General features: G+C 38.0%; 1 protein-coding gene across 1 annotated transcript in view; it reads left to right on the plus strand.

The window, feature by feature from the left end:
- Positions 1–21,352, plus strand: part of LOC127656950 (coiled-coil domain-containing protein 6-like) — a 30,478-nt gene extending 9,126 nt beyond the window's left edge. The window contains exons 4-9 of the mRNA XM_052145521.1: positions 189–292; positions 437–597; positions 3,466–3,622; positions 9,082–9,179; positions 9,678–9,799; positions 20,130–21,352. Coding sequence (XP_052001481.1) covers positions 189–292; positions 437–597; positions 3,466–3,622; positions 9,082–9,179; positions 9,678–9,799; positions 20,130–20,306 — 819 coding nt within the window. The 3' untranslated portion in view covers positions 20,307–21,352. The remainder of the gene's footprint in view (positions 1–188; positions 293–436; positions 598–3,465; positions 3,623–9,081; positions 9,180–9,677; positions 9,800–20,129) is intronic.
- Positions 21,353–26,692: the final 5,340 nt, after the last annotated feature.

Below are 26,692 nucleotides of genomic sequence, written 5' to 3' on the forward strand. Positions count from 1 at the left end.
AAAGTACCTTTTTTGGTAACAAATTGTAGAACCTGTTCTACCTGAATTAGAACAGGTTGTTCTTGAACAAATACATAACCTATATTTCGGTAAGTCGTGGCCCATCTCCAAATTTTTCCTAATGACGATGTGCTGTTTTGACAAAACCATGGTATTATTGTGTTAATTATATATATGATTCTATGCAGCTCCGGCGTGAGAAGATTGATCTGGAAAACACTCTGGAACAAGAGCAGGAGGCACTTGTCAACCGGCTCTGGAAACGCATGGACAAACTTGAGGCAGAGAAAAGGTAACCCTGTGCCCTGTAATGTGATCTTTCTACTTTTGATTACTCGCAACCTGTGAAGTTTAGCTTGCACCAGTTCCATACATTAGCCCCAAGCTTGTAGCCTGAAACACACCATCACACGATCTCTTTACTCTTAATTGGCAGGATTCTTCAAGAGAAACTTGACCAGCCAGTGTCTGCCCCGTCCTCTCCACAGGAGGTTTCCATGGAGATTGACTCTCCAGAGAACATGATGCGGCACATCCGCTTCCTTAAGAGTGAAGTGGATAGGCTGAAACGCAGCCTCCGCAATACAGAACTACAGCGTGAGTCTTTCTCTCAACACACACATACAGTCCAACAACAACTCCTTGCCATGGAACTACAGTCAGAGGCACAGACACACAAAACAAGAGCAAAGCAAGAGACATTGAGCTTCTCTTAAGCCTAAGAAATAAGCTGCATTCCAATTTGCATACTGTACTGTATAGAATTGCAAGGTTAGTTTTAGTGCATCCCAAATAGGCATTTGACTGTATCAAATTTTCACATCACTATAATTGCTGAAGCTTTTATCACAGTATACAGCATTATCACTGTATTGAATTACATTACAAAAACAGATTAAATGATAAACTATGTTGTTCTCTTAATAACAAGTTTAATAACTTTTTTTCAGTACCCGACTGGACTTTTCATATAAAAAAAATAACAAAGAACTTTGAAAAGAACCCTGAACGTTTAAAAAAAATAATTGAACAACAAATTGTCTACAACAATAGTAGCTTATGCATGTTTGTTTTTTTTTTTTTTTTTTCTGGATTTCAAACCAGTTGCTAATACATAGCTTGGCGCTAGCTAAAAATTGAATAACCGCAAGTTCATTCACACAGTATGGTGACTAAGCATTCGATGGTATTCCGTAATGCGCTATATCACGGTAATTAACATGCACGATATTGTTATGGTGGGCACTTAAAAATACCGTAAATAATTCTAGATAACCTAGCCAAATTGTTTCAATTTTTCTGATTGCACAGTAGTTTTTTCCCCATTAGAAAATTGGCAATGAAACACGGAAACACCTCCAACATGTTCGCTCATCTGCGGGAGAGGTAAGTTGTGACTGTTCTGCTCTTTTTTTCCAAACCAAGTGAAAACTGAGACAACAAAGAAAGTGAACTCTTGTTGCAGATAATAGCTTGCATTCAGTTGGCCGAAGAGTAGTTCACAAAAAAATTTGCTATCTACACCGTAATGTTTGTGTCTTGCAGTAACAACTAAAATGCAGTTGTATTCAGCTAATACTATGTCCTGTAATTAATAATGCCTATGTGGCACAATGATGATTTCAATATTAAGTTCACGTTTGAATGCCACGCAATCGTACATTGCATACATTGCGAGTGAATTTGTGGTTATTACATTTGTAGTTAGTGCCTAGCTAATATTAGCAACTGGCTTGCTATCCAGAAAAAATTTTACATTAACATTAGCCTCTACAAGATAAGCTGTAGGTCTGTACTGATCTGTATGATCTCCAATGATCAGGGCCCCATTATATAATGACCATTTAAATATTAAGACAACAACCTAATATTATATTTGGCTATCTAGCTATGGTGTTGAAGGTAGGTTTTTTTTATGTTATGGATTCTTTTCAAAGTTATTTAAAAGGCTAGTTTGGTATTGAAAAATTAATTACAAATGTTATTAAGAGAACAACAACATTTGTTTATCATTTTACCCGTTTTTGTAATGTAATTACCTTGATAATACCGTGTACTGTGATAAAAGCTTCAGCAATTATCGTGATATGAAAATCTTAGACCGTCACATGCCTATGGTAATGTACGATTGCATTGCGTTCCAACATAAAATTTAATATTGAAATCATCATTGTGCCACATTGCCATTATTAATTACAGGACTTAATATTAGCTGATTACAACTGTATTTTACTTGTTACTACAAGACGCAAACGTTACTGTGTAGCTATCAGAGTTTTAGCAAACCACTCTTCAGTCAACTGTTGAAGGTTTTCCTGTGTTTCACTGCCACTTTTCTGCTTTGTTTTACACAAAGGGAAATAATCTTCAACCAACATTCCCTCTGCATTTTTATGGAAAGCAAAATACTTCCACTCTTTCAACTTAACCCGTTTAGAAGCGGATAAAGGTTTGGCTGTGTTCCTTCTTCAGCCATGCTTCTTGTCAATGTTGTTTTTTTATGACATCAGAGTGCACATATGTAATTTGTGCCGCATAAATGCAGTGTTGTGAATCTTGATTTGTTGATGGAAAAAAACTATTGTGCGACCAGAAAATCTAAACAATTTGGCTAAAAAGTTATCTAGAATTATTTACGATACATTTTTTAAGAAAAAAATGTACATGAAAATTTTGGATGTGGCACTGGCCATGACTTAAAATGTATCGCATTCTCGTGCAAAAAAATTTAGACACAGCGCAACAAATGCAGTTTAACAGAAAGCAGGTGTCTTAAAATGCTTTTTAAAGTTATCTTTAATCAGACAGAATCAAAAAAAAACAGCGCTCCTTCAAGAGATGCTAAATAAACAAAGCGAAAGTAAAACGTTCGCCTAGCGTGCATTTACATAGAAAAATAAATGGATGGTTGCAAAAGCATTCTGTGTGAATGCAATTTATTTTTACACTTGCAATTTTATTTACACTTTCACAAATCTTACTCTGTGCATGCAAATAATTTAGGCACAAGTTGACCTCCATAGTTTCTCTGCCCAAATGACAGCCCTAATGTTCTCCTGTTAACAGTTGAATTAAAATTTTAAAATTTATTTTTAATGCATTGTAGAAGTAGGTCAGAAGCTGCCATTGTGCCACAGTGCAGTGTGAGTTCCACAGATCATTGTTTAATTTTGTAATACTTAACAGTGTGTGTGTGTGTGTGTGTGTGTGTGTGTGTGTGTGTGTGTGTGTGTGTGTGTGTGTGTGTGTGTGTGTGTGTGTGTGTGTGTGTGTGTGTGTGTGTGTGTGTGTGTGTGTGTTATGGCCACTAGAGGGAGACATTAACACAGAACTCTCATTCTTCATTATCACGCCCATTAACACAGCAGTACTTAAAATCTGCAGTAAAGTGGATAGAAAATATTAGAAATGTTGTATATGTTTGTCTTCCTGTATTTTGTTCCATCATCTTTCCCTCCCTTCCAGACACAGAGAAACGGGCTCAGTACATAGAGGAGGAAAGGCAGATGAGGGAAGAGAACGTTCGTCTTCAGAGGAAACTTCAGAGAGAGATGGAGAGAAGGGAGGCGTTGTGCAGACAACTGTCAGAGAGTGAGAGCAGCCTTGAGATGGATGACGAGAGGTACACTGATCACACTAACACACACCGACTGACACTAAAGTTGACCTTAACCTAGAGATGCCGCGATTATATGGTTTTAATATTCACCGTGAGTATAAATGTTGCGGTTAATTTAACCGTAAGAATTTAGAATCAACGGTTAAAAACCATGATATACTTTATTTACATGTGGCAAAAATATTATAAATTATGAATAAATATATACAGTGCTGTGGAAAATATTTGCCCCCATCCTAATTTGTTCTGTTTTCATACTAAATTGTTAAAAAAATTCTAACATAAAACAAAGGCTATATGAGTGTAAACTTAATACAGTTTTTAAATTATTGTTATTTATTGAAGCAAAAAAGTTATCCAATAACAACTGGGCCTGTGTGAAAATGTATTTGCCCTTAGTTACTAAATCCCCAAATCTATATAACTGCATTCGTAATTTGGTTCAGCTGGACTAGACAGACCCAGGCCTGATTGCTACCAGCCCTGCTCAATCAAATCAACACCTAAATAGAACTTTTTCAGCAGCATGAACTTTGCTAAGAGGTCTCACCCAGTAGCACACTATGCCAAGGTTGAAAGAAATTCCAGGAATTATGAGGTTATTGAAATACATCAGTCTGGGAATGGTTTAAAAGCCATTTCAAAGTTCCTGGGACTCCAAAGGACCACATTGAGAGGCATTATCTCCAAATGGATAAAATTTGGCACAGTAGTGAACCTTCCCAGAAGTGGCGGACCTTCCAAAATTCCTCCAAGAGCACAGTGACGACTCATCCAGGAAGTCACATAAAAGCCAAGAACATTATCCAAGGAACTGCAGGCTGTTCATGACTTCACTATCAGAAAGACACTGGCTAAAAATGGCATCCATGGAAGTGTGGTGAGGCGAAAACCACTGCTAACCCAGAAGAACATTAAGGCTTGTCTGAATTTTGAAAAGCCTTGTTGATCCTCAAACCGTTTGGGAGAATGTCTGTAGACTGATAAATCAAAAGTGGAACTGTTTGGAAGACTGGGCCCATTATATCTGCCGTAAATCAAACGCAGAAATCCACAAAAAGAACGTCATGGAGCATGGTGGTGGTAGTGTGTTGGTGTGGGCATGCTTTGCTGCTTCAAGGCCAGGAAGACTTGCAATAGCTGAGGGAAACATGAATTCTGCTCTCTACCAGAAAATCCTAAAGGAGAACGTCTGGTCATCAGTCCGTGAGTTGAAGCTCAAGCGCAACTGGATTATGCAGCAAGACAATGATCCAAAGCATAGAAGTAAGTCCACCTCTGAATGGCTCAAAAGAAACAAAATTAAAAATTTGGAGTGGCTTAGTCAAAGTCCCAACTTGAACACGATTGAGATGCTGTGGCAGGAACTTAAACGGGCAGTTCATGCTCGAAAATCCTCCAATGTGGCTGAGCTATATATATATATATATATATATACATATACACTACCATTTTGAAACACATGACTGATCCTTTGATTTGAAGGCGTATTCTTAAATGTTTGAAATTAGTTTTGTAGAAAAAAATATAATTGTGCCACTATATTATTTTATTTCAATATAAAACTAAAATGTAATGATAAAAAAAAAAAAAATGTTTTTTTTTAAATGGATGACTTGGACCAAATAAAGAAAAGCAGCCAATAAGTGCCCAACATAGATGGGAACTCCTTCAATACTGTTTAAAATCATCCCAGGGTGATTCCTCAAGAAGATGGTTAAGAAAATTTCAAGAGTACATGTCTGCAAATTCTAGGCAAAGGGTGACTACTTTGAAGATGCTAAAATATAACAGTTTTGATTTATTTTGGATTTTGTTTAGTCACAACATAATTCCCATTGTTCCATTTATGTTACTCCATAGTTTTGATGACTTAACTATTATTCTAAAATGTAATAAAAATTATAAAAGTTTTGACCTTTTTATTTGACCTTATAAAATTTTATATTTGAAAACTGTATTTTGTGTTTACTCAGGTTGCCTTTTTTATGTTAAATATCAATATATTTGAAGATCTAAAACTTTTTAGTATTAAAAATATACAAAAAAAGAAATCAGAATGGGGGGAAAATACTTTTGCAAATCACTGTAATATAGAAGAGTTATTCAGAATATTTTGTAAGACTAAATATGAAAAACTCTTGTGCATGTGTGTGTACTGGAGCTGGCCATGTGATGCTTGATGGCCAGATGTTGCGGTCTGAACATAAACATTTTAATTCAAGTGAAACTGGGGCTACACACAAACTTCAAAATATAACAGATGAATTCAATGTACCAGACACATCCACCAAAAATAGCAGCTGTTTGGGCGCATTTAAATGACTGACTGAATACGATGGGTGTAAAACATGCAGACAGAAGTCATAGAAAGATAAACATCCTACAAATGGAACAGGATACTCCACTAGTCATCCAACATCAAACTACTAATGTTAATAATTTTTTGCTGTGTTGATTTTAAAGTGATGAATTAAAAGATGTAACTTTGTAATGTTTAAGCGTGCTGACAGCGTGTGGTGCGATGCGTGGTTACTATCAGCGAGTAAACTTTGAAAAGTTGCGTCTTAAACTGTTCTCATTATTTAAAGTATTGCTTGTGTATGTTTACTGCATTCAACAATAAATGTCCATTATAGTCATGATTTGACTTTAAATTGCCTTCTGTGAGCAATGTTCCTGTTATTATGCATAGTCCACAAGTTTTATATGTAAGGTGCTGTGTATAGTATTTTTATGGAGTCTGTTGCTGATTCTTTGTTAGGGTGTCTGACAGACAACAGATTGTTGGACTAAACTTTTGCAGAAGAAAAAAAAAATAGTTGGAATGCTGTGAACTACATGTTGCGCACACACAATCTTACATGCACACTTTTGAAGCACTCCGGTTACATCAGCCCATCACTGAACTCTGGATGCTTATAAGCGGTGTCGTGCCCTAGATTGGTGCGTCTCTAATTTTAGACCTATTATTTTTCTGTGTATTTATCAGTTTTCTTATTGTAGGGCTGCCATTAGTGTCCACATATCCCCAAGAAATATGTCCACCAAGTTCAGTTGTGATATGATATGCATTTTTTTGCATCAGTGCTAATTTGCAAATAACGTAAAACCGGTAAAGTGTGAATTGTTTTGTTTTTATTTCAGTTTTTTTCTTCTCAGACGGTAAGCTAACCATCAAAAAGTCACACTGCGGCATCCCCACCTTAACCAAACTAGGGATGGGTATTTTTGTTGATTTCTTATTTCGATCGTTGATAGGTCTCAAAAACGAGTACTCGAGTATTCGAGGGGCGGGACGTGAGCGGGGGGCGGGGCGTGTACGTCATGGAGATAATGAAAATATTATAAGATTGTTATGAAAATGTTAAATAAATAAAATAACATGAAAACATGTCTATGAAAACATGAACTATAAAAAATAACACTGCTTATGCTGCATCAATGTTATCGAAAAACAAACATCTGAAATAGAATAGCTGCATTAGGTGAAGCTGCAGAATAAATTAACTCTAGTAAGCTGACGCACATTCTATGACGCATCCAATGAGATTAATCAGATATCCTAGATACATAACGTAACATTACAACTTGTATCTGCACAAAAGGATGCAAATGCAGTTACGTGCTTTAGTCAGAGAGTGTAACTCCTGTTGTGGATGCGCTTCTAACAGCGCGCTGAAACACGGGCAAGCAAAAATAATTCACAACATTCTATAGTGTTCTCATAATGTTATGTATATTTCTGATTGCAGTATTTTCATCTACTTCATCAAGTGATTGCTGACATCGCCTATATATTGGCTAAAATTATGACATTTTAGTCAGAGTAAAACTGACTTAAATTATTGAACAACACATGATGATTACTGATGAATTATGAATATAATTTAAAGGATATTTTCAACACAAAATAAAAACTGTGACAAAAAGGTGTTGATTTTCATCGTGATTGCTTTTAGGATACTTTATTCAACTGTAATTTTTTAATTAAACGTTGTCTTCAATATTACTTTAGCAGCTTATTTCAACAGTGCTTTTGAAACAACAACAAAAACGAACGGCTTAGTTTTTATTTTCAAAGCTACAGAAAAAAAGACATCCTGTATATTTACCACGACTGATGAAACTTAAACATAGGCTACATCCTACATATTTTTGTTCAAAAAGAGGAGTCGGTCTACCTGCACAGGTACAATTAGCCCGGCGGTGGAAAAACCGTGCTCCGCTGGAACAGATGTCGCAGGAACAGCGAAGTAAAATGCTTATCTTGTAAACCGATTCTCATTTACCTTCCACCACAGAAAATTATCCTGGTATACAGAGATTGATGGCTCACTGAAGTAACTTTAGATTTCGTTGTCACGCGAACAAAAATTACTCGTGCCGTAATCCTCACCAAAAAGTGTGTCGAGTGCCGTATTGCTGCTCGATCAGGCAGAGAGTCACTTTGTATGGGTGTGACAGAATTTGTAACAGTGCTGTAAAGCTGTTTCAGATGCTCCTTTACTCTCTCTCTCAAAGCTCTGTCTCAAGAAAATTCAGATGTTTGTGTGTTGGATCCAATGTTGCGACAGTACTGGATAAGTTTGTGTTCAGGTTCTTTCTGCTGTTGTTATTTGTGGATCTGGCTACGTTGCATTTCTGTCTGACGGTAAAAGATGCGATGCTCGTCTGAGTTGCCTCGCTGGTATCGCAATACATTTTATGTACAAATACTAATGATAATGCATTGTACTTGTGGTACATTTGTGTAACCGTTTGACGCTGCACATCTTGCATTGAATTGTATTTCCATCTATTTTGTCGAATTGAAGCCAGACATCACTATGCAACTTTGAAGGCATGTTTCTCTCTGTTCTTTGGTCTGGACTTTGGACCGCACGCTCTGGCAACGCTAACCAATCAGAGCTCAAGGTGCCGCCCAAAATTCTGCTATAACCAATCAGAAAAAATGAAAAAATCTGTCTTTTTTAAACTCACAATCATTGTTTTTATGATCGATCCTCGCTGTCATGTTCGAGTACTCGAGTACAATTGCCCATCCCTAAACCAAACCCTTGTCTATGCTGCTGTAGATCTTAAATAGTTTACCCAAAGATTCTGTCAATATTTATTCACTCTAATGTTGCTCCCAACCCATATCACTTCTGTAGAACACAAAAGGAAAATGTACAAAAAAAATACCATAAAACCAAAGTAAAATATTCCAATTCTTCTGATATAACAAAGAAAGATGTCAATAACATCAAACCTTTTCTTGCCTCGTGACATTTGACATTGGAGTGAGTAAATAATGGCAGAGTTTTCATTTCTGGGTGAACTATTCCTTTAAAATTATAAACCTGTCAGTCAGTAACCAGAGAATTGCATCATGAATTCAATGAAACACAATGAAAAGCAACCACTGTCAAATTTGCTGTTTGGCTATCTCATGCCTCTCTATTTCTTTCGCTTTCTAGATATTTTAATGAGATGTCTCAGGGGCTGAGAGCTCGTACAGTGTCCAGCCCGATCCCCTACACCCCTTCTCCCTCCTCCAGCCGCCCCATCTCTCCAGGTATGTGTCCATGCAGTTGCTTTGATGTTGCAAACTCTGTGAGAGCAAAATGACTAATTAAGGAGAGTCTATGATTAAAGGATTTCATGTGCTTTGACAAAACTGTTCATAGCATCAGCATTTTAACATGCATAAAAGTAATTTTTTTTGGGGGGGTGCATATGCTGTGCTGCATTACCATTAATATTGAATCACATTTACTGTGACTACATGCCCTAATTGGTCTGAAATCATCAGCTCACTTGATGTTAACTTTTCCCTACATTCACACACATACTTTTGGGTTAGTACATTGGGGGTTTATAGTTTAGGAAAAGATATATATATATATATCACACACACACTAGGGAAGACTGGTTTGTCGTAATCTGGGTCTGAAGCAACCCAGACCGTATTCGGGAATCCAATCATTTTTTTCATACTTTCAAAAGAGTAATCGATGAATCCAGTTGAACGTTAATACATACTAGGTGACCCTTTGACCCCCTTTCATCCTAGGTTTGTCGTACGCGAGTCACACGGTTGGTTTCACTCCTCCAGCCACGCTGAGCCGAGCTCCACTCCCCCACTACACGACTCCTGGGCTGCACATCCACCCAGGACCTTCACATGCTGTACAGGTACGTCCACACGGTATACATTGTTTCAGAACTTTAAAGGTATAGTTCACCCAAAACTGAAAATCTTCTCATCATTTACTCACTTTCATACCATCAGAGATGTTCATGACTTACTTTCTTCTGCTGAACACAAACACATTTTTTTTTTTAAATCTATTTAAACTCTGTAGGTCAAAACGATGCAAGTGAATGGTGGCCAGAAATTTGAAGGTCCAAAAAGCATATTCAGGCAGCATAAAAATTAGTTCATGACTTACTGTAGCTTTGGATTTCCAATGAAAAGTCAGATTACTGTCTGAATGTGACAGTTTTTGGTTCTAGTCTGTATATATCCAACCCTTTTAGTATCATTGAGATAAATTGCAGTAGAAATTTGGTTTTAATATGTTACTTTGTCTCAGTTGCATCGTATGTGTTCCACAAAACTTTCTGGATCTTGTCCAGTTGAGCTGAGGCCAACAATGTTTTTTTTTTTGTAAATGAGTAGCGGGTACGTCTAGACTCATGTTCTTTACACAAATATGAACCTGTATTTACTAGTAAAGGCTTTAGTGAAAAACCAAGTCTACCGATTTTGTGTCATGCTGACAGCAGCAACATCAAACTACTCCATGCTTATTCTTCTAAAAGCTATCTTTACCTTGGGTTGCACCTTTATCTTAAAGCAAATCCAATAACATAGTCTCTGTTATGTGTACCTTCTGACTGATGGCAGCTGAACTGGTTAGGTGACACATATTGTAATATGAACATTTTACCACCTCAAGCTTTCAAAGAATAATATTCAGTGACCAGTTTGGATTAGTTGCCAATTCACAACACTCATTATTTTTCCTATTCTGAAGTTGGATTTGTTTCTTCACTCTGTGTTTTGATTTCTTTATGCCTCTTTGAAAGTCTTGGTGTGCTGCTGTGTCAATAGCAATGCTGTAGTTGCGATGATTTAACATTGTTGATATCCAGTGGTGATGGGAAAGGCTGCTCACGCTGATAAACCAGAGATGACAGTGGAGACAGACTCTCTCACACATACAGAATGCACTTTCATACATGCTTTAAGGACATGAAGTAAGTGTTAGTAAAAAGATACAGTATACATACTCACCAATTACTTTAATAACACCAGTACACCTACTTATTCATGCGATTTATATAATCAGCAGCCAATTGTGTTGAATCAGTGCAGTGCATAAGATCATTCAGATATGTGTCAGGAACTTCAGTTAATGTTCACATCAACCTTCAGAATGGGGAAAAATGTGATATCAGTGATTTCGGATCAGATGGGCTGGGCAGTGATTTTGGCCAGATGGGCTGGTTTGAGTATTTCTGTAACTGTTGATCTCCTGGGATTTTCATGCACATCAGTCTCTAAAGTTTACTCAGAATGTGCCAAAAACATCTAGAGTGCGGCAGTTCTGTGGGCTGAAGCTTTGTTATTAATAGAGGTCAACAATGAATGGCTAGACTAGTTCGAACAGACAGAAAGTCTATGGTAGCGCCGATAACCACACTGTGAAATTGTAGTGAGCAGAATAGCATCTCAGAATGCACAACACGTCGAAACTTGTGGTGAATGGACTACAACAGCAGAAGACCACGTCGAGCACTTTATTAGAATTACATTATTACATTGTTGATGATAAAGTGCTCAGTGAGTGTATATCTCAAAAACGGTATTGCTGAGCTACTGGTCAAAATTAGAATAGCAAATGTGAACACATGGGATTACACAAATATTTAAATGGCAAAAATAAGATAATTGTAGATCTTATGCTACAGAACTGGCTCCAATTTTGCTAGATGTTTATACAGAATCATTAAAGAGTGGAAAGCTTCTGCCGACCGTGACACAAACCCAGATCAGTCTGATTCTTAAAAAAGACAAAGATCCAAGCAAGTGTAAATGTTACCGTCCAATTTCCCTGATCCAGCTATACGTTAAAATATTATTTTAAAAAAATTGGCAAACCGATTAAGTAAAGTTATGACATCTCTTATACATATAGATCAGGTGAGGTTTATTCTGGGCCGTAGGTCTTCTGATAACATTAGGCATTTCATTAATATCATGTGGTCAGTGGCAAATAATCAGACTCTGGTCGCTGCCATCTCACTTGATGCAGAAAAGGTGTTTGATTTGGTAGAATGGGATTACCTTTTTGAAATATTGGAAATGTACGGGTTCGGGAATACTTTTATTGGGTGGATTAAGTTACTTTATAGGTAGTGGCGGTACAAACAAATTTATTAATTTAAGATTGTTTTACTCTGGATAGGGGCACCTGGCAGGGTTGCCCTCTTTCTCCATTGTTGTTCTGTCTTGCCCTGAAACATTAGCAGCTGCAATAAGAAAGGAAGATGATTTTCCAGGGGTGATGGCGGGAGGTATGGCACATAAACTTTTGCTTTACACAGATTGTATTTTATTATTTGTCTCCGACCCCACTGGATTTATGCCTTGCCTCCACAGAATTATTAATTCCTTTTCTAAATTCTCAGCATACAGAGTCAATTGGTCTAAATCCGAAGCTTTGGCTCTGATAGCGTACTGCCTAGAAACAGCTTTTCAGCCAGGCACCCTCCAGTGGCCCAAACAGGGCATTAAATATTTGGGCATTTTATTCCCAGCAAATTTGTGTGATTTGGTTAGTTCTTTTTCACCCATTAATAAAAAGGTTTTTGAGCAATGTGGGCAAGTTGGTTTCATTACATGTGTCTATGATTGGGAAGGTTAATGTTATTAATATGAATTGTATTCCAAAATTCAGCTACCTGCTACAGTCTCTCCCTGTATATGTCCCCCTCTCTTATTTCAAGCAATTTGATAGTATAGCAAAGTCCATCATTTGGAATGGTAAACATTCCAGATTACATTTAAATAAGTTACATAGGCCGAATGACAATGGTGGGCCAAGATTTAGTTTTTTTTATTATGCATTCGGTCTCAGACATTTGGCTTATTGGTTACTTCCATCTGAGAGAGCCCCTCCCTGGTTTTGTATTGAACAGGAAGTCCTTGCCCCTATTTTGCCATTGCAAAGCCTTTCTATCAAACTAACCGGAGAAGTTAAGTCACACCCAGTTATCTCGAATTTGCACACGGTATGGACAAAAGTGTCCAGAGTGTTTAATTCAGACATTTATTTAAATGTTGCCTCGAGCATATGGCTGAACCCAAAACTACGTAATAAGTCCCCTTTCTGCTGGTCAGAGTGGATTGCGAGGGAGGTTAGCCCTCTGGGTCGACGGACGCGCTGGCACGTCCTGCTGGATATTTTTGTCATTACAGCAGAAACTTAAAATACTCCGTCATTTTTGGGTATACAGATAAGTGTAAGACTTCATTAGAGACTATAAAGGGTCTACTTTTATTTGTGTACACTCACAATAACAACAAAATCTTGTGCTTTTGTAAAATAAAGAAAATAAAAAGGGTGAGCTTTCAGCAGTCTCTGTGTTCACAAGCATATTTCAGAAACACGCAACTTAAACTCCGCGAATACTTATTGCGCAAACATGAAACATATGTCTAAAGAAAGCTTAAAATGTCTACTTTTAAATAAAACAATTCAAATTTAAAACAAATATTCTCCTGCAATGTATTCTGTATGAAACAAAGCAATGTACGATTTTCCTGGCTCAGCTTCATTATCTGTAATGTGATCCCACCCACCAGCAGAGCGAGCCATTCATACGCTAATGTGCTGAGACAATCAATGCAAGTGGTGCACGCCCCGACGTTGTTCAGAGGTTTAATGTAAACACAACACAGCTCAACTTTTTTGCGTGTTTTATAAACTCCTGGATGTAAGGATGAGTTAACATTTTCCTCAGAAGAAGAGTGGGACTCCAATGAATGTTTGTATTTTGAAGAGAGACTAGATCCAGCCGAGGCTATTTTATATCAACGGACATATTTTACTAGTGGGACTGTTTCCAGACAGGATTCAGAGTATTGACATTTGAAATATGTCCTAATAAGCAAGTTTTAGTTACATTTAAATGCTGTTTCTGCTAAAGCAGGCATTTACATTGTATGCTATATGATATAAATATGATATGTAATATGATATAAAAATAATATGAATGTTTAGATTATATTTGAACGTGTTTATGCTGCCTCGTTATCATCAACAAAGCTTGTGCTTGCAAATGTGTTCAGGTTAAATGAGTAAAATGCACTTTAAATATGCCCATATTAGAAAATCAGCATCTTATAATGATTTCGGAAGGATCATGTGACCATTGAAGAGTGCAGTAATGATGCTGAAAATTCAGCTTTGATCACAAATTACATTTTACAATATATTCAAATAGAAAACTGTTCTTTTAAATTGTAAAAAGAATTCAGAATATCAATGTTTTTACTGTATTTTGGATCAAATAAATGCAGTCTTGGTAAGCAGAAGAGACATCTTTTAATGGTAGTGTAGGTCTAAAATTAAGTAAAGTCTTTATGTAAAGAAAATGTATAGTCAGATTACTTCTTTTAACTTAAAACTTGATTTTGATCATCAAGTCTCCTCACATTCATTCTCTTCGTCACATTCCTCATTGATGAGCCCAGAGGAGGGTTTTTTTGTCTCTTCAGGTGCGAATCCCATAAATATTTGTGATGGTTCATGCCTCCTCGCATATTACCCATCAACGCTAAAATTGTCTTACAAAAGTTAAAGTACTATTATTGTTTTGTATGAATGAGTGATCAGGATGGTTTTCACATAATTTTGAAGCAAAAAGTCTAGGCTATAAGATCCAGTTCTCAAAAGTCTTGTGGACAAATGATTAGTATGTGTTATATGACCTTATTTCAATGACTTAAAATTTTTGTTTTTTCAAAAACCATGCATAAACTTGATTTTCTCAAAAATACAAACATGTACACACATGTTGCTCACATATTATTGTAGCCCAGTTTGTGCTGAATACAGTGTTATCAGACTTTGGCCATTAATATGTTTTTAATCATCTGAAAAAAGCACAAATGTCAAGGCATGTCAACTTCTCAAGGCCCAAAACACCCTCAGACCCCAGAGGGTTAATACGCTCTGAGACTTATATGAGAGTGGAGTGTTGAGATCTTTTGAAAATATAGTTCAGCATTTTAGGATTATCATATTTCAGTTCTTTAGGTATTTACTGCTGTGCCACCTGCTCTGTACTATTTGTGGGAGTAGCATACACCCCTCTAAAGCAGCAGATACTTTGGGAGTGTTGATGTACTGCTTTTGGAAAAGGTCATGAGACATCAGAGTATTACTCCCTGCTAATTCAGAGTCTGGGGGACGGTGCTTTAACTTATATCAAAAGATTATGGGAGATAGATTTACATTTTTAGAGCTGCAATAGTACACCTTATGCAATTCAAGATTTTACATCGATTCTATTGGACTCCATCTTGATTTTGTAGACTTGGTCTTAAAGACACACCCACCTGTTGTCAATGTCAATCGGAAGTTTGAGACACAACCCATGTCTTTTAGTCATGTGTTAAGGTCCAAGAGTTTTGGTTGAATGTTCAGAGTTTTATGTGTGATGTATTGGGCACTCAAATTTCATTTTGCCCCAGAGTCTGTATTTTGGGCGATGGGGTGGTCATCTATGTGGAGAATAGGCACATAAAGAGTTGGGTCTTAAAGGAATAGTTCACCTAAAATTTTGCAGATAATTTACTCAGGCCATCCAAGATGTATCGGAGTTTCTTACTTCATCAAAACAGAATTTAATTTTTTTGGATTTCATTTCAGCCCTCCTCCTTTAAACAATGCAATTGAATGTACTCCATTTTTTGACGGTCCAAAATGCATATGTAGGGTGCTTCAAAATAATCCACACCAATCCAGTCAACAAATAAAGTTCTTCTAAGCCTAAACGATTGATTATGTTTAGAAACAAAACAATACTTATATACTTTTTAACAACAAATGTTTGCTTCTGTACATCTCTATTACACATGCTCATGAGTGGGATGACGTAAGCTTGTTGGTAAAGTCACACTTCACGTGGAGGAGGCAGGAAGCAAGTCATTGTTTACAAGAGAAACTTGCACAGACCACAGATCAAATGCCATTCACAAACCAAAACAGTTCAAAACTATTTAAAAACAATATAAAATAAGAAATTATTTCCAAATAATAATACTAAAAAAAACATTACTGCAGTAAATAACCATCCTTTATTTTGGAGCAATGCTGTTGCTTTATCTACCGTAATTTCCGGACTATTGAGCGCACCTGAATATAAGCCGCACCCACTGAATTTTAAAAAAATTATTATTTTGAACATAAATAAGCCGCACCTGTCTATAAGCCGCAGGTGCCTACCGGTACATTGAAACAAATGAACTTTACACAGGCTTTAACGAAACATGGCTTGTAACAAAAATAAATAGGCTTTAACGAAACACTGCTTGTAACAAAAATAAATAGGCTTTAACGAAACACGGTGTGGCAGCGGGGGCGTGGTCAAGTGCCCGTCCGGGAGAGAAAAGCGGTAAGGGTGCTTACATCAAGTGCTGAAAACTGTCACACTGGTGCCAGTGTGACAGTTTTCCCAAGGAGGACACGTGAAGCAGGGCACTTGACATTCCAGGTAAGGCTTTTAATGGCCACAGCAATGTTTACAATCAATTTTATAACGTTTCTCAATTCTTGGTCTTCTAGACTAACGTGTGTCTGTCACTCACTCACTCACTCACTCTCTGCTGCCTTTTTATGCCGCTCTCCCCACGCTTACTGAAATTAGACACAGGTGTTAGACATTAGCTCAGGTGTAAGCGCCCTTACCGCTTTTCTCTCCCGGACGGGCGCTTGACCACGCCCCCGCTGCCACACACGGCTTGTAACAAAAAATTAAAAATGACCAGTAAACAGTAGCCTTGCAAGAACGTCATTGGTCACTATCTTCCTCCTCTTTTGCACATGAAACCACTGAAGTCATCTCCTTCGGTGTCGGAGTTGAAAAGCCTCAGCTTTAGTTGTCTTTTTGCACTGAGTCAATTCATCACGCTGCTGTTTCCAGCGTCTCCCGTGCAGCAGGTCTATTTCCTTTTCCAACAGCCAGATCAATCGCCTTCAACTTGAAAGCTGCATCATATGCATTTCTCCGTGTCTTGAGGGTGACAAAATGACTACCGTAATCAGAATGATGGGAAGTTTGAGCGCGCTTGATTTAATCTAAGCGTGGGAAAAAAGTTGCGGCTTATAGTCCGGAAATTACGGTACTTGTGCTTTTTATTTAGCAGAAATATATAGGCTATATGACTGCCAGGAATTCAAGCCACACAAGTTGTAGTTAGTGAAAGCAATGTCCTTTGTGTGAGACTTGGCAGTGAAGTGGCGTGAAGGTGAGTTATTTATGCAGGCAGTGATGAGCGAGTGAATTGAGTGCATGTGCGGTGAATTAGAAATCGGGTGATGAGGAGTGGAGCGCTGAGGGAGGTGCAGAGACCAATGGAGGCATGACAATGACAAAGATTTCACACATTCCTGAGTTAATCTGGAAAAACAGCCGATGAATTCAGATATGGCCCCTTTGTTTCTTTCGATGGTCTGAAATTCTTAGGGGTAAAATGTTCACTGCATATCCTTCAATATTTGATAGAATGAAGGGGTGTACTGATTTCCAGGTTCAGCCCAATAAGCCAGAGTTTCATTCGCTCATGATCATGTACATCACACCTGTGTTGCACTACCTCCACTGGCTCCATGTTCATTACAGGTTTGATTTTAAAAATTTTACTTTTAACTTTTAAATGCCTAAATGGATTGGCTCCATTATACTTAACGGAGCTTCTTTATGTTCATACTCCAGCTAGAGTGCTGAGATCCGCCAATCTCCTCCTCCTGGATGTACCTAGAAGCAGACTAAAAACCAGAGGTGATCGAGCCTTTAGTGTAGCTGCCCCTAATCTGTGGAACAACCTGCCAGTCCATATCAGAATCTGCCCAACTCTCGAATGTTTTAAATCATTGTTAAAAACACATCTATTTTCTTTGGCATTTCCTTCGAGTTAAGTCTGTTATTTTCCTGGTAATTTTAATTTTAATATCACTATATATCGTATACTGTATATTATAATGTTTTATTGTTGTATTTTTATTGTGTGAGTAGTGTCATGTTGTTGTATTTAACCTGTGAAGCACCTTGGTCAACTTTGGTTGTTTTAAGTGTGCTATATATAAATAAAATTGATTGATTGATTGATTGATGTAATCGATGAAAAGTATATATTTTTCCCGGCGTGTATTTTCTTTGGGGTTTCTGAAGGTTGAAGCATCCAGGATACACACACCAAACGTCCATTTTGAACAATTACACACATATGCAAATACAAATCTACAGCAAAGACAATACATTTTGTACAGCGCCCCATCTCTTGTAAACAATGACGCTCTCCTGCCTCCTCCACGTGGCGCGTGAACTTACGTCATCCCTCTCATGAGTGTATGTCACACAGGTGTACAAAAGTGAACATTTGTAGTTAAAAAGTATAAAAGTATTGTTTTGTTTCTTAAAAAATAATAAATCGCTTGGGTTCAGAAGAACTTTATTTGTCGACTGGAGTCGTGCGATTATTTTTGATGCACCCTAAATTCTGTGTTGTTGAAGAAAGAAACTCTGATACATCTTGGATGGGCTGAGAGTAAATTATCAGCAAATTTTCTTTAACCATCATCATTATTGCCAGACAAATAGTTTTAAGGGGATGTGACTCTTTCAGGAGTGGTGCTTGGAGATGGGGAGGGTGGCGGCTTTTGAGGATGGGTCATCTAGAAGACTGGGGATTTGGACTTGTTTGTGGGGAAATTGGGCAAATATCTGTCGTTTTTGGAGGGCTCTCTGGGAGGGGCAGTGGAGAGAGAGAGGTGTAGTGGTTAATGTGTGTATATTTATATTTTTATATATATATATATATATTACACACTCACCTGAAGGATTATTAGGAACACCTGTTCAATTTCTCATTAATGCAATTATCTAATCAACCAATCACATGGCAGTTGCTTCAATGCATTTAGGGGTGTGGTCCTGGTCAAGACAATCTCCTGAACTCCAAACTGAATGTCAGAATGGGAAAGAAAGGTGATTTAAGCAATTTTGAGCGTGGCATGGTTGTTGGTGCCAGACGGGCCGGTCTGAGTATTTCACAATCTGCTCAGTTACTGGGATTTTCACGCACAACCATTTCTAGGGTTTACAAAGAATGGTGTGAAAAGGGAAAAACATCCAGTATGTGGCAGTCCTGTGGGCAAAAATGCCTTGTTGATGCTAGAGGTCAGAGGAGAATGGGCCGACTGATTCAAGCTGATAGAAGAGCAACTTTGCCTGAAATAACCACTCGTTACAACCGAGGTATGCAGCAAAGCATTTGTGAAGCCACAACACGCACAACCTTGAGGCGGATGGGCTACAACAGCAGAAGACCCCACCGGGTACCACTCATCTCCACTACAAATAGGAAAAAGAGGCTACAAGAAAAAGAGCTCACCAAAATTGGACAGTTGAAGACTGGAAAAATGTTGCCTGGTCTGATGAGTCTAGATTTCTGTTGAGACATTCAGGTGGTAGAGTAAGAATTTGGCGTAAACAAAATGAGAACATGGATCCATCATGCCTTGTTACCACTGTGCAGGCTGGTGGTGGTGGTGTAATGTGTTGGGGATGTTTTCTTGGCACACTTTAGGCCCCTTAGTGCCAATTAGGCATCGTTTAAATGCCACGGCCTACCTGAGCATTGTTTCTGACCATGTCCATCCCTTTATGGCCACCATGTACCCATCCTCTGATGGCTACTTCCAGCAGGATAATGCACCATGTCACAAAGCTCGAATAATTTCAAATTGGTTTCTTGAACATGACAATGAGTTCACTGTACTAAAATGGCCCCCACAGTCACCAGATCTCAACCCAATAGAGCATCTTTGGGATGTGGTGGAACGGGAGCTTAGTGCCCTGGATGTGCATCCCACAAATCTCCATCAACTGCAAGATGCTATCCTATCAGTATGGGCCAACATTTCTAAAGAATGCTTTCAGCACCTTGTTGAATCAATGCCACGTAGAATTAAGGCAGTTCTGAAGGCAAAAGGGGGTCAAACACAGTATTAGTATGGTGTTCCTAATAATCCTTTAGGTGAGTGTGTGTGTATATATATATATATATATATATATGCTGTTCTTTGTTTAATATATGAATCAATAAAATGTTTTTAATCACAAATAAAAAATAAAATCATGACCACAATATTGTTGGAAACTGAAACTTTTGCATTGTGTTTATTGCTTTATAAATTCTCTCTCTTTTTTGGTTTTCTTCCCCATACAGAGGCCATCCCCAAGGAGAAGTACCAGCCCAGATAAGTTCAAGCGTCCGACACCGCCTCCCTCCCCCAACACACACTCTGGGGCACAACACCCTCCTCCACCACCGCCCACACAGCCGATGGTTCAGTCCATCTCCTCCCACTCTGTGACATCACAGAATCCATCCTCTCAGCCTTAATGCATGCACCACGCGCTACCTTAAGCTAGGCAACTCCAAGCTAGGCGACACTACTACTACTACAATGACAACAACTCCTCCACTGGTCAAAGGTTGGAGATTTGAGCGAAAGTTGTGAATTTGAGGACTGGGACAGTTGAACGAAAGAACTTGGAATTTGAAAAGGGAGAATGTGTAGATGCTTGGCAGACTGACTGACCCATAACCAGTCCTATGCTGTTAAATTTTTTTATTTTTACTGTGTTCTTCTGTAAAGTGATCAAGCTGGTTTGGAAAGGTTTAGAAGATAATTTGAAAAGGTTGTCAAGTAGGTCAGCTGCACATGTCTAAATTTTGTTTGCAGAAAGTTCTTGGTCTTTCCTCTGCCCCCGTTAAATTTCAACCGTTTTAAACAATTGACTGTTAGATTTTCATGTTGTAGTTAAATGCTCTCATTATGGGAGAATATGATAGGAAAGATTTATCCACTCATTCGAGTGCGTCTTCGCATAGTTTTTAAGAGGAAGTCCTGAATCTCAAACAGAATCAGATTTGCCTTTGGGGGCGGCAGTGTAACTTTTTTCTTTGTTTTATTGTTTGTTTGTTTTAGGCCGTTTTTGTTTGCAAAACAGATGTGTGCGTGGCTCTTGTTGTCAGTATGTAGATGGTAAAGACAGACTGATGTGTACTGATACAGCACTTGTTGCCTCTCAGATTGTGTATTATAGTGGGATTGTAGTGTGTGTGTGTGTGTGTGTGTGTGTGTGTGTGTGTGTGTGTGTGTGTGTCTGCACAGCCATAGAGGTATGCCACAACTGCTGGTCGGGGACCAGTCTCACCCTACTAGAATCCAAACATGACTCGTGACAAAAACAAAGTCAATACTGGTTTCTGATCAGCAGCCCGACCTCTCTCTGGGCCCTCTCTGTAAAGGGAGAGCTCCTAGTGCTTATTCAGATGGGAATTTTGCTTAATGCCAGTGTCATATACACCTAAACATGAACCGACATGACGCAACAAAACAAGGTACTGTCGAACAATTAACTCAACATGAATAAATGCTTGTACAAAAAATATATGTATATTTGTGAATTTATTTTTCTGAAATATGAGTCTCACACATTGATATTGTGACTTTTAGGAATCATATTTGTGGTGCTTGCTAAGTAAAGCATCATTATTGCATTGCTCATATTTAGGGTTTTATTCTATTTACTGACCTAAGTGTTTTGCTGCATAAGTTGTCCTGCACAGTTTGTACAATGGACATGAATGATACCTTAAATGCTGCAGCTGGTTGTTATTGGCAGACTGACTTATTTTTAACCTGGTGGATCATATACAGGCAAAAACATAGCAAAGACTTGCATAAAAGGAGGTACCCAAGCCATAACTAGTGACCAGAACATCACAGAGACTTGAAGGAGGCCTTTTTTGGTTTGGGCAAGTAAGCAACTTCTTTGCAACACTCTAGCAACTGCATAGCAACAAGCTAACAAAGAGGCAGTGTGTTTGTACAGGCAAGCACCACACATGTTCTTCAGAAAATGCTATGGATTCTGAAGTCATGAATGCCAGTTCACATTTTGTACTGTTTCTTTCTGTTCTACTATATGATGCCCTGCATGCTTCAGTCATTATCAAGATCACTTTACATATGTCACAGAGCACATGGCTTTGTGTCAATGTGAGTTGGCTGTTGGGCAGAATTATATAACACTTGGCCCCTGTTGTTTGTAACTCACTATTAATAAGGTAAGTGAATGATAACCTGGTATTGAAGCTCTCTTGTTTTAATTACATATAAACTGCAGCTGTTGTCAAATGACCTCTGACCTTCAGTTGACATGATCAGACAGAGCATTCATTGTCCAATTATACAGTCACAGCATCCAATTAGCTCTCGAATTAGTATCAGGTATGTTGCACACCTGTTTGCCACTGTGTATCGACCCCCACTACACTTCCAGTCTGATTTTTCTCCTGCTTTGGACCATGCGCCCTTTCTCTCACACTAAATTTCCCATAGCTGTGTGGTAATCCATACAGAGGTATTTCAGTATAAGCTGTCCTGTGCCGCTTTCTCTCTGGTAACAGCCACTCTCACCTGGTTCAAACCAGTTTTGTCTGGGTAGGATGGTAAGAGGGGTGTAAACGATCCTCAATCTCTTGAACATTCCTGTCAGATTTAAGGAATTATTAAAGTCATGCAGTTTTGAGTCACATGGCGCCATGCAATGTTCGGACGTCTGAACAGTAAACTCTGCACACTTTGCTAGTTTTAATACATTTTGTGTCAAAGTGAGAATCGATACACACTTATTCTTAACTTTTCTAAAAAATTCAAAATCCTTGGGCTCTGGAGACATTAAAAGACACTTGAGTGCTCAAGCAAAAGCCTCTGAGCAGCAGGCCGAAAGCCCAGGAGTCAATTTGGACAGTGAAGTTAAGGAAATTCGGTGTCAATTGAGGAACGTGTCGGCAATGCTGACAAAGGTCGTTGCTGACTTGGAGGATTTTGCTGTAATATGTTGATCGATCACTGTCATGGAGATGAAATTCACTTAGATGGATACAGGAGTGGCAGATGTTGAGAACTAGCAACAGTGGCAAATTCTCAAAGCCAGCAGAGCCTTCTCTGCTGGCCTAACATGCCAAATAAATATTTTTCATCCTTTCTAAATCACCTTCTTGCCTATGTATTTTTAACTGCTTTCCACTCTTAATTAATCTACAAACAAATAGAGAAAAAATGAAAAGTTTATCTAGTCAGAATTTATTAATTGATGCTGCCATTATTTTTCTAAAGTTCTCAGGATACAGAGTCAGTTGGTCTAAATCCGAAGCTTTGGCTCTGACAGCGTAATGCCAAGTAACAGCTTTTCAGCCAGGTGCTTTCCAGTGCCCCAAACAGGGCATTGAGTATTTGGAAATTTTAACATTAATCTATGATCAGGAAAGTTAATGTTATTAAAATAAATTGTATTTCAAAATTCAACTACCTGCTACAATCTCTCCCTGTAGATGTCCCCCTCTCTTATTTCAAGCAATTTGATAGCATAGCGAAGTCCTTAACATTTAGCGATAGCTTTAACTTATAGGGGGAAAAGTTTGTGGTTTGATTTTGCATTTTCTGTTGTGTCTATTTGACTTGCTGCATGGAATCAATAAAAATGTTGTTGTTAAAAAAAACCATGCAGTTGTGTATGTGGTTTTGAAAGAAAGAAACCAACATCAAAATACTGTATCTGTGCACTAACAACTGAATATTAAGTAAAATGAAAAGAGATCTTGATGAGGGGTTTAAATTGACATGTTTTAGTTTAGTTACACTGATAGGATGCTCTGTATGTGATGAGTAAGATGAAGATCCTAATTTAGGCAGCTCTCCACAGCAGTGCCAAATGTTCCACTGTCCTGCGATAGTCTTAAGAGAGAATGAGATCTCCAGATCTAGCCTTTGGAAGAGACTTTTCCTTATGTTCCCCTAGGTTGGTCTTTACTCTCTGCTGTCAGTCTGTCTGTGAGTATGACGGAGTACCAAAGCATGAATCTAAACATCAGGAAATCCTGTTTGTGTATGCAAGCCAATAAAGAGAGAAACAGGGGAGTGTAACAACAGGGAAATTCAGTTCATGTATGAGAAAGGAAGGGAGTGTCAGGATATTGAGGTTGCTTAGATTGGTTTGGTTTGGGTTTTCCTGCCATGCTAGCAGTGTCAAGTATATAAACGTTTGAATCAGCATTTGTAAAAGAGGATGAGAAAGCTCACAGAAAAATGTGAAGGTCACATCACAAGCTTTTGTTTTCCAGACTTTTTGTTATTCTTAAGCACAGATTTAATTGGCTGCTCTTATTCCAGTTCCTCCAAAATTTGACCAATATTTGTCTAGGAAAAAAATCAGTAAGAAGTTCATGATTACTGAAAATGAGAGCAAATCAAGCCTTTATGTTCCTGTTGACTCTTTTAGTGTACTTCTTGTGTTAAAATATTTGTGACTGAATCTCTGTTTCTCATGACTTAAAGGGATAGTTCACCCAAAAGTGAAAATACTTTCATCATGTATTCACCATCATGCCATCCCAGATTTGTATGACTTTCTTCTGCTTAACACACACAAAGATTTTTAAAGGGTATCTCAGCTCTGTAGGTCCATACAATGCAAGTGCATTGTGACTAGAACTTAAAAGGTCCAAAAAGCACAAAGGCAGCACAGAAGTAATCCACACGACTCCAGGTTAAATCCATTCCTTCAAAAGGGATATGATAGGTGTGGGTGAGAAACAGATAAATATTTAAGTCATTTTTTTTACTATATATCTCCACTTTCACATTCTTGTTCTTTTGTTTTTGGCAGTTCACATTCTTTGTTCATATCGCCAACTACTGGGCAAGGAAGAGAATTTGTAGTAAAAAAGGACTTAAATATCCATTTGTTTGTAGGAGACAGTACCTCAGTTTGTATGAAATGCCAAATGTGATGAAATGAACATGTTAATTTATTTGTAAAGCACATTTTAAAAGTGTTGTACAATATCAGGCATGAGAAATGCAGATAAAATAGACAATAAAAAAATAACTAGGAAAAAGAAAAGAGAGAAAGGAATTCAAATAACTGAAAAACAAAGGATTCAAGGTTGATTAAAAGCCAATGAAAAAAGATAGCATAGATTTAAAGACAGACATGTACAATCCGGCAGGCTGTTCCAAAGTTAAGGGCCAGATATGGCAAAGACATGATCACCTCTTTGCTTCAATCTGGATCTGGGAACAGAGGGCAATCAGAGATCCCCCGATCTAAGAGATCTAGACGGATTGTGTGGGCGCAATAAAGCAAAGAGATATTGTAGCACCTTGTTATTTAAAGCTACACTATGTAACTTTTGTGTTAAAATGTAAAATGCAGTTATAAAAACTTTACAATGTTTTACCTTATCAAACTAGCAATCATTGTGTCTAATGTTAACAAATATTGCCTAACTTTTGTAACATAATTTATTCCAAAACATCAATGTTTTCAGATATCTGTCTTTTCCTTTCTTTCATTATTTATTTGTCCATTTGCTCTGATAAGATGTCCAGTATACATGTGTACACCGGTGCCTGGAACCACATTTATCCAGGCAGAGGAGCAGAGCCGAAGCACAACTTGCGTTATTACCAGAGGTGGGTAGTAGCCAAAAACTGTACTCAAGTAAAAGTGCAATTACTTCAAAAACATAATTACTACATAATTACGTGTGCGGAGCAGGACAGGGCAGAAATTATGCATGTTTGGTGCTAGAGAACAATATTCAAGATTACTGTGCAGAAAGATCAGAGCTGTTGTCCACATCACTGTTGTTCTGGCATGCTCTTCACTAGAGACGATGAGAGGGCGCAACCGTTGTCATGAAGTCTTGCGGTGTGGATGGAATCCATAAAACCTAATTGTTAGCAAGGCAGCTAGCATTAGCAAGTTCATCCAGTCTGACTACTTTACCACTAGCGCGTTGTGAGCAAAGCTGAGAGCGTTTTCAATTCATTCCTATGAAAGCCGAGCGTAATGGTCGCAAAGTGGATCGACTGGCTGCGGTGCAGAGCAAGCTCTCTCGTCTCTCGTCGATTTCGTCCGCCCCAGTGGAAACGCAGCCTGAGAAAGCCGAACTGCTTGTGTTTTAGCGACATGCAGTAAATATAGAAAATTCCTCAAAAGCTTATTGTGGATTTTCTTTATCGTAATATATATCGATATCGTTTTATCGCCCAGGCCTATTACTGTGTGGATTATTATTTTAGTGTAGTTACAATTTTCAGTGTCATAAGTATTTCGATCGTTAGTTCTGTAGGGGGAGAGTGGGGATGGTTGGGTCAGGGGTTGGTTGGCACACAGTTCAATTCCAGTACACTAGAGGGCGCTGTCACAAAAATCTGTCATTAAAATGACTGCCCTCTTGACCTGAACACACCCATTTACTAAAATCATGGAACTGTCACTAACTTCTGAGGTGAGGATAACTTTTCTATTTTACTGTGTTAAAACAAAAAAAAAGTTCTCCCCACTAAATACAGTTTAGAACTCTGATAGATAGAGATATATAAAATGTAAGGATTTCAGTTGATGTAGATAGGATCAGCTATATTTTGATATGAAATTTAAAAGTCTCTGATGAGTGATGCTATGTGGCTAACATAATTTCAGTAAAGAGGTGTGTCCTAATGTGGGTGGGGTTGGTTGACACACTGATTTGGGGGTTGGTTGACACATGTGCCAACCAACCCCATTATAGCCAATTGGTTATAAATGTATTAATTTATGCATTTTACATATGTTAAAACATAATATTTGATAATATATATATATATATTATGCTTTACATTTTTATCGGGATTGTATGTTATATTCTCATGAACATAAACTCATTGT

This window comes from Xyrauchen texanus, chromosome 16 (assembly GCF_025860055.1).
Source record: "Xyrauchen texanus isolate HMW12.3.18 chromosome 16, RBS_HiC_50CHRs, whole genome shotgun sequence".
Taxonomy (NCBI): Eukaryota; Metazoa; Chordata; class Actinopteri; order Cypriniformes; family Catostomidae; genus Xyrauchen; species Xyrauchen texanus.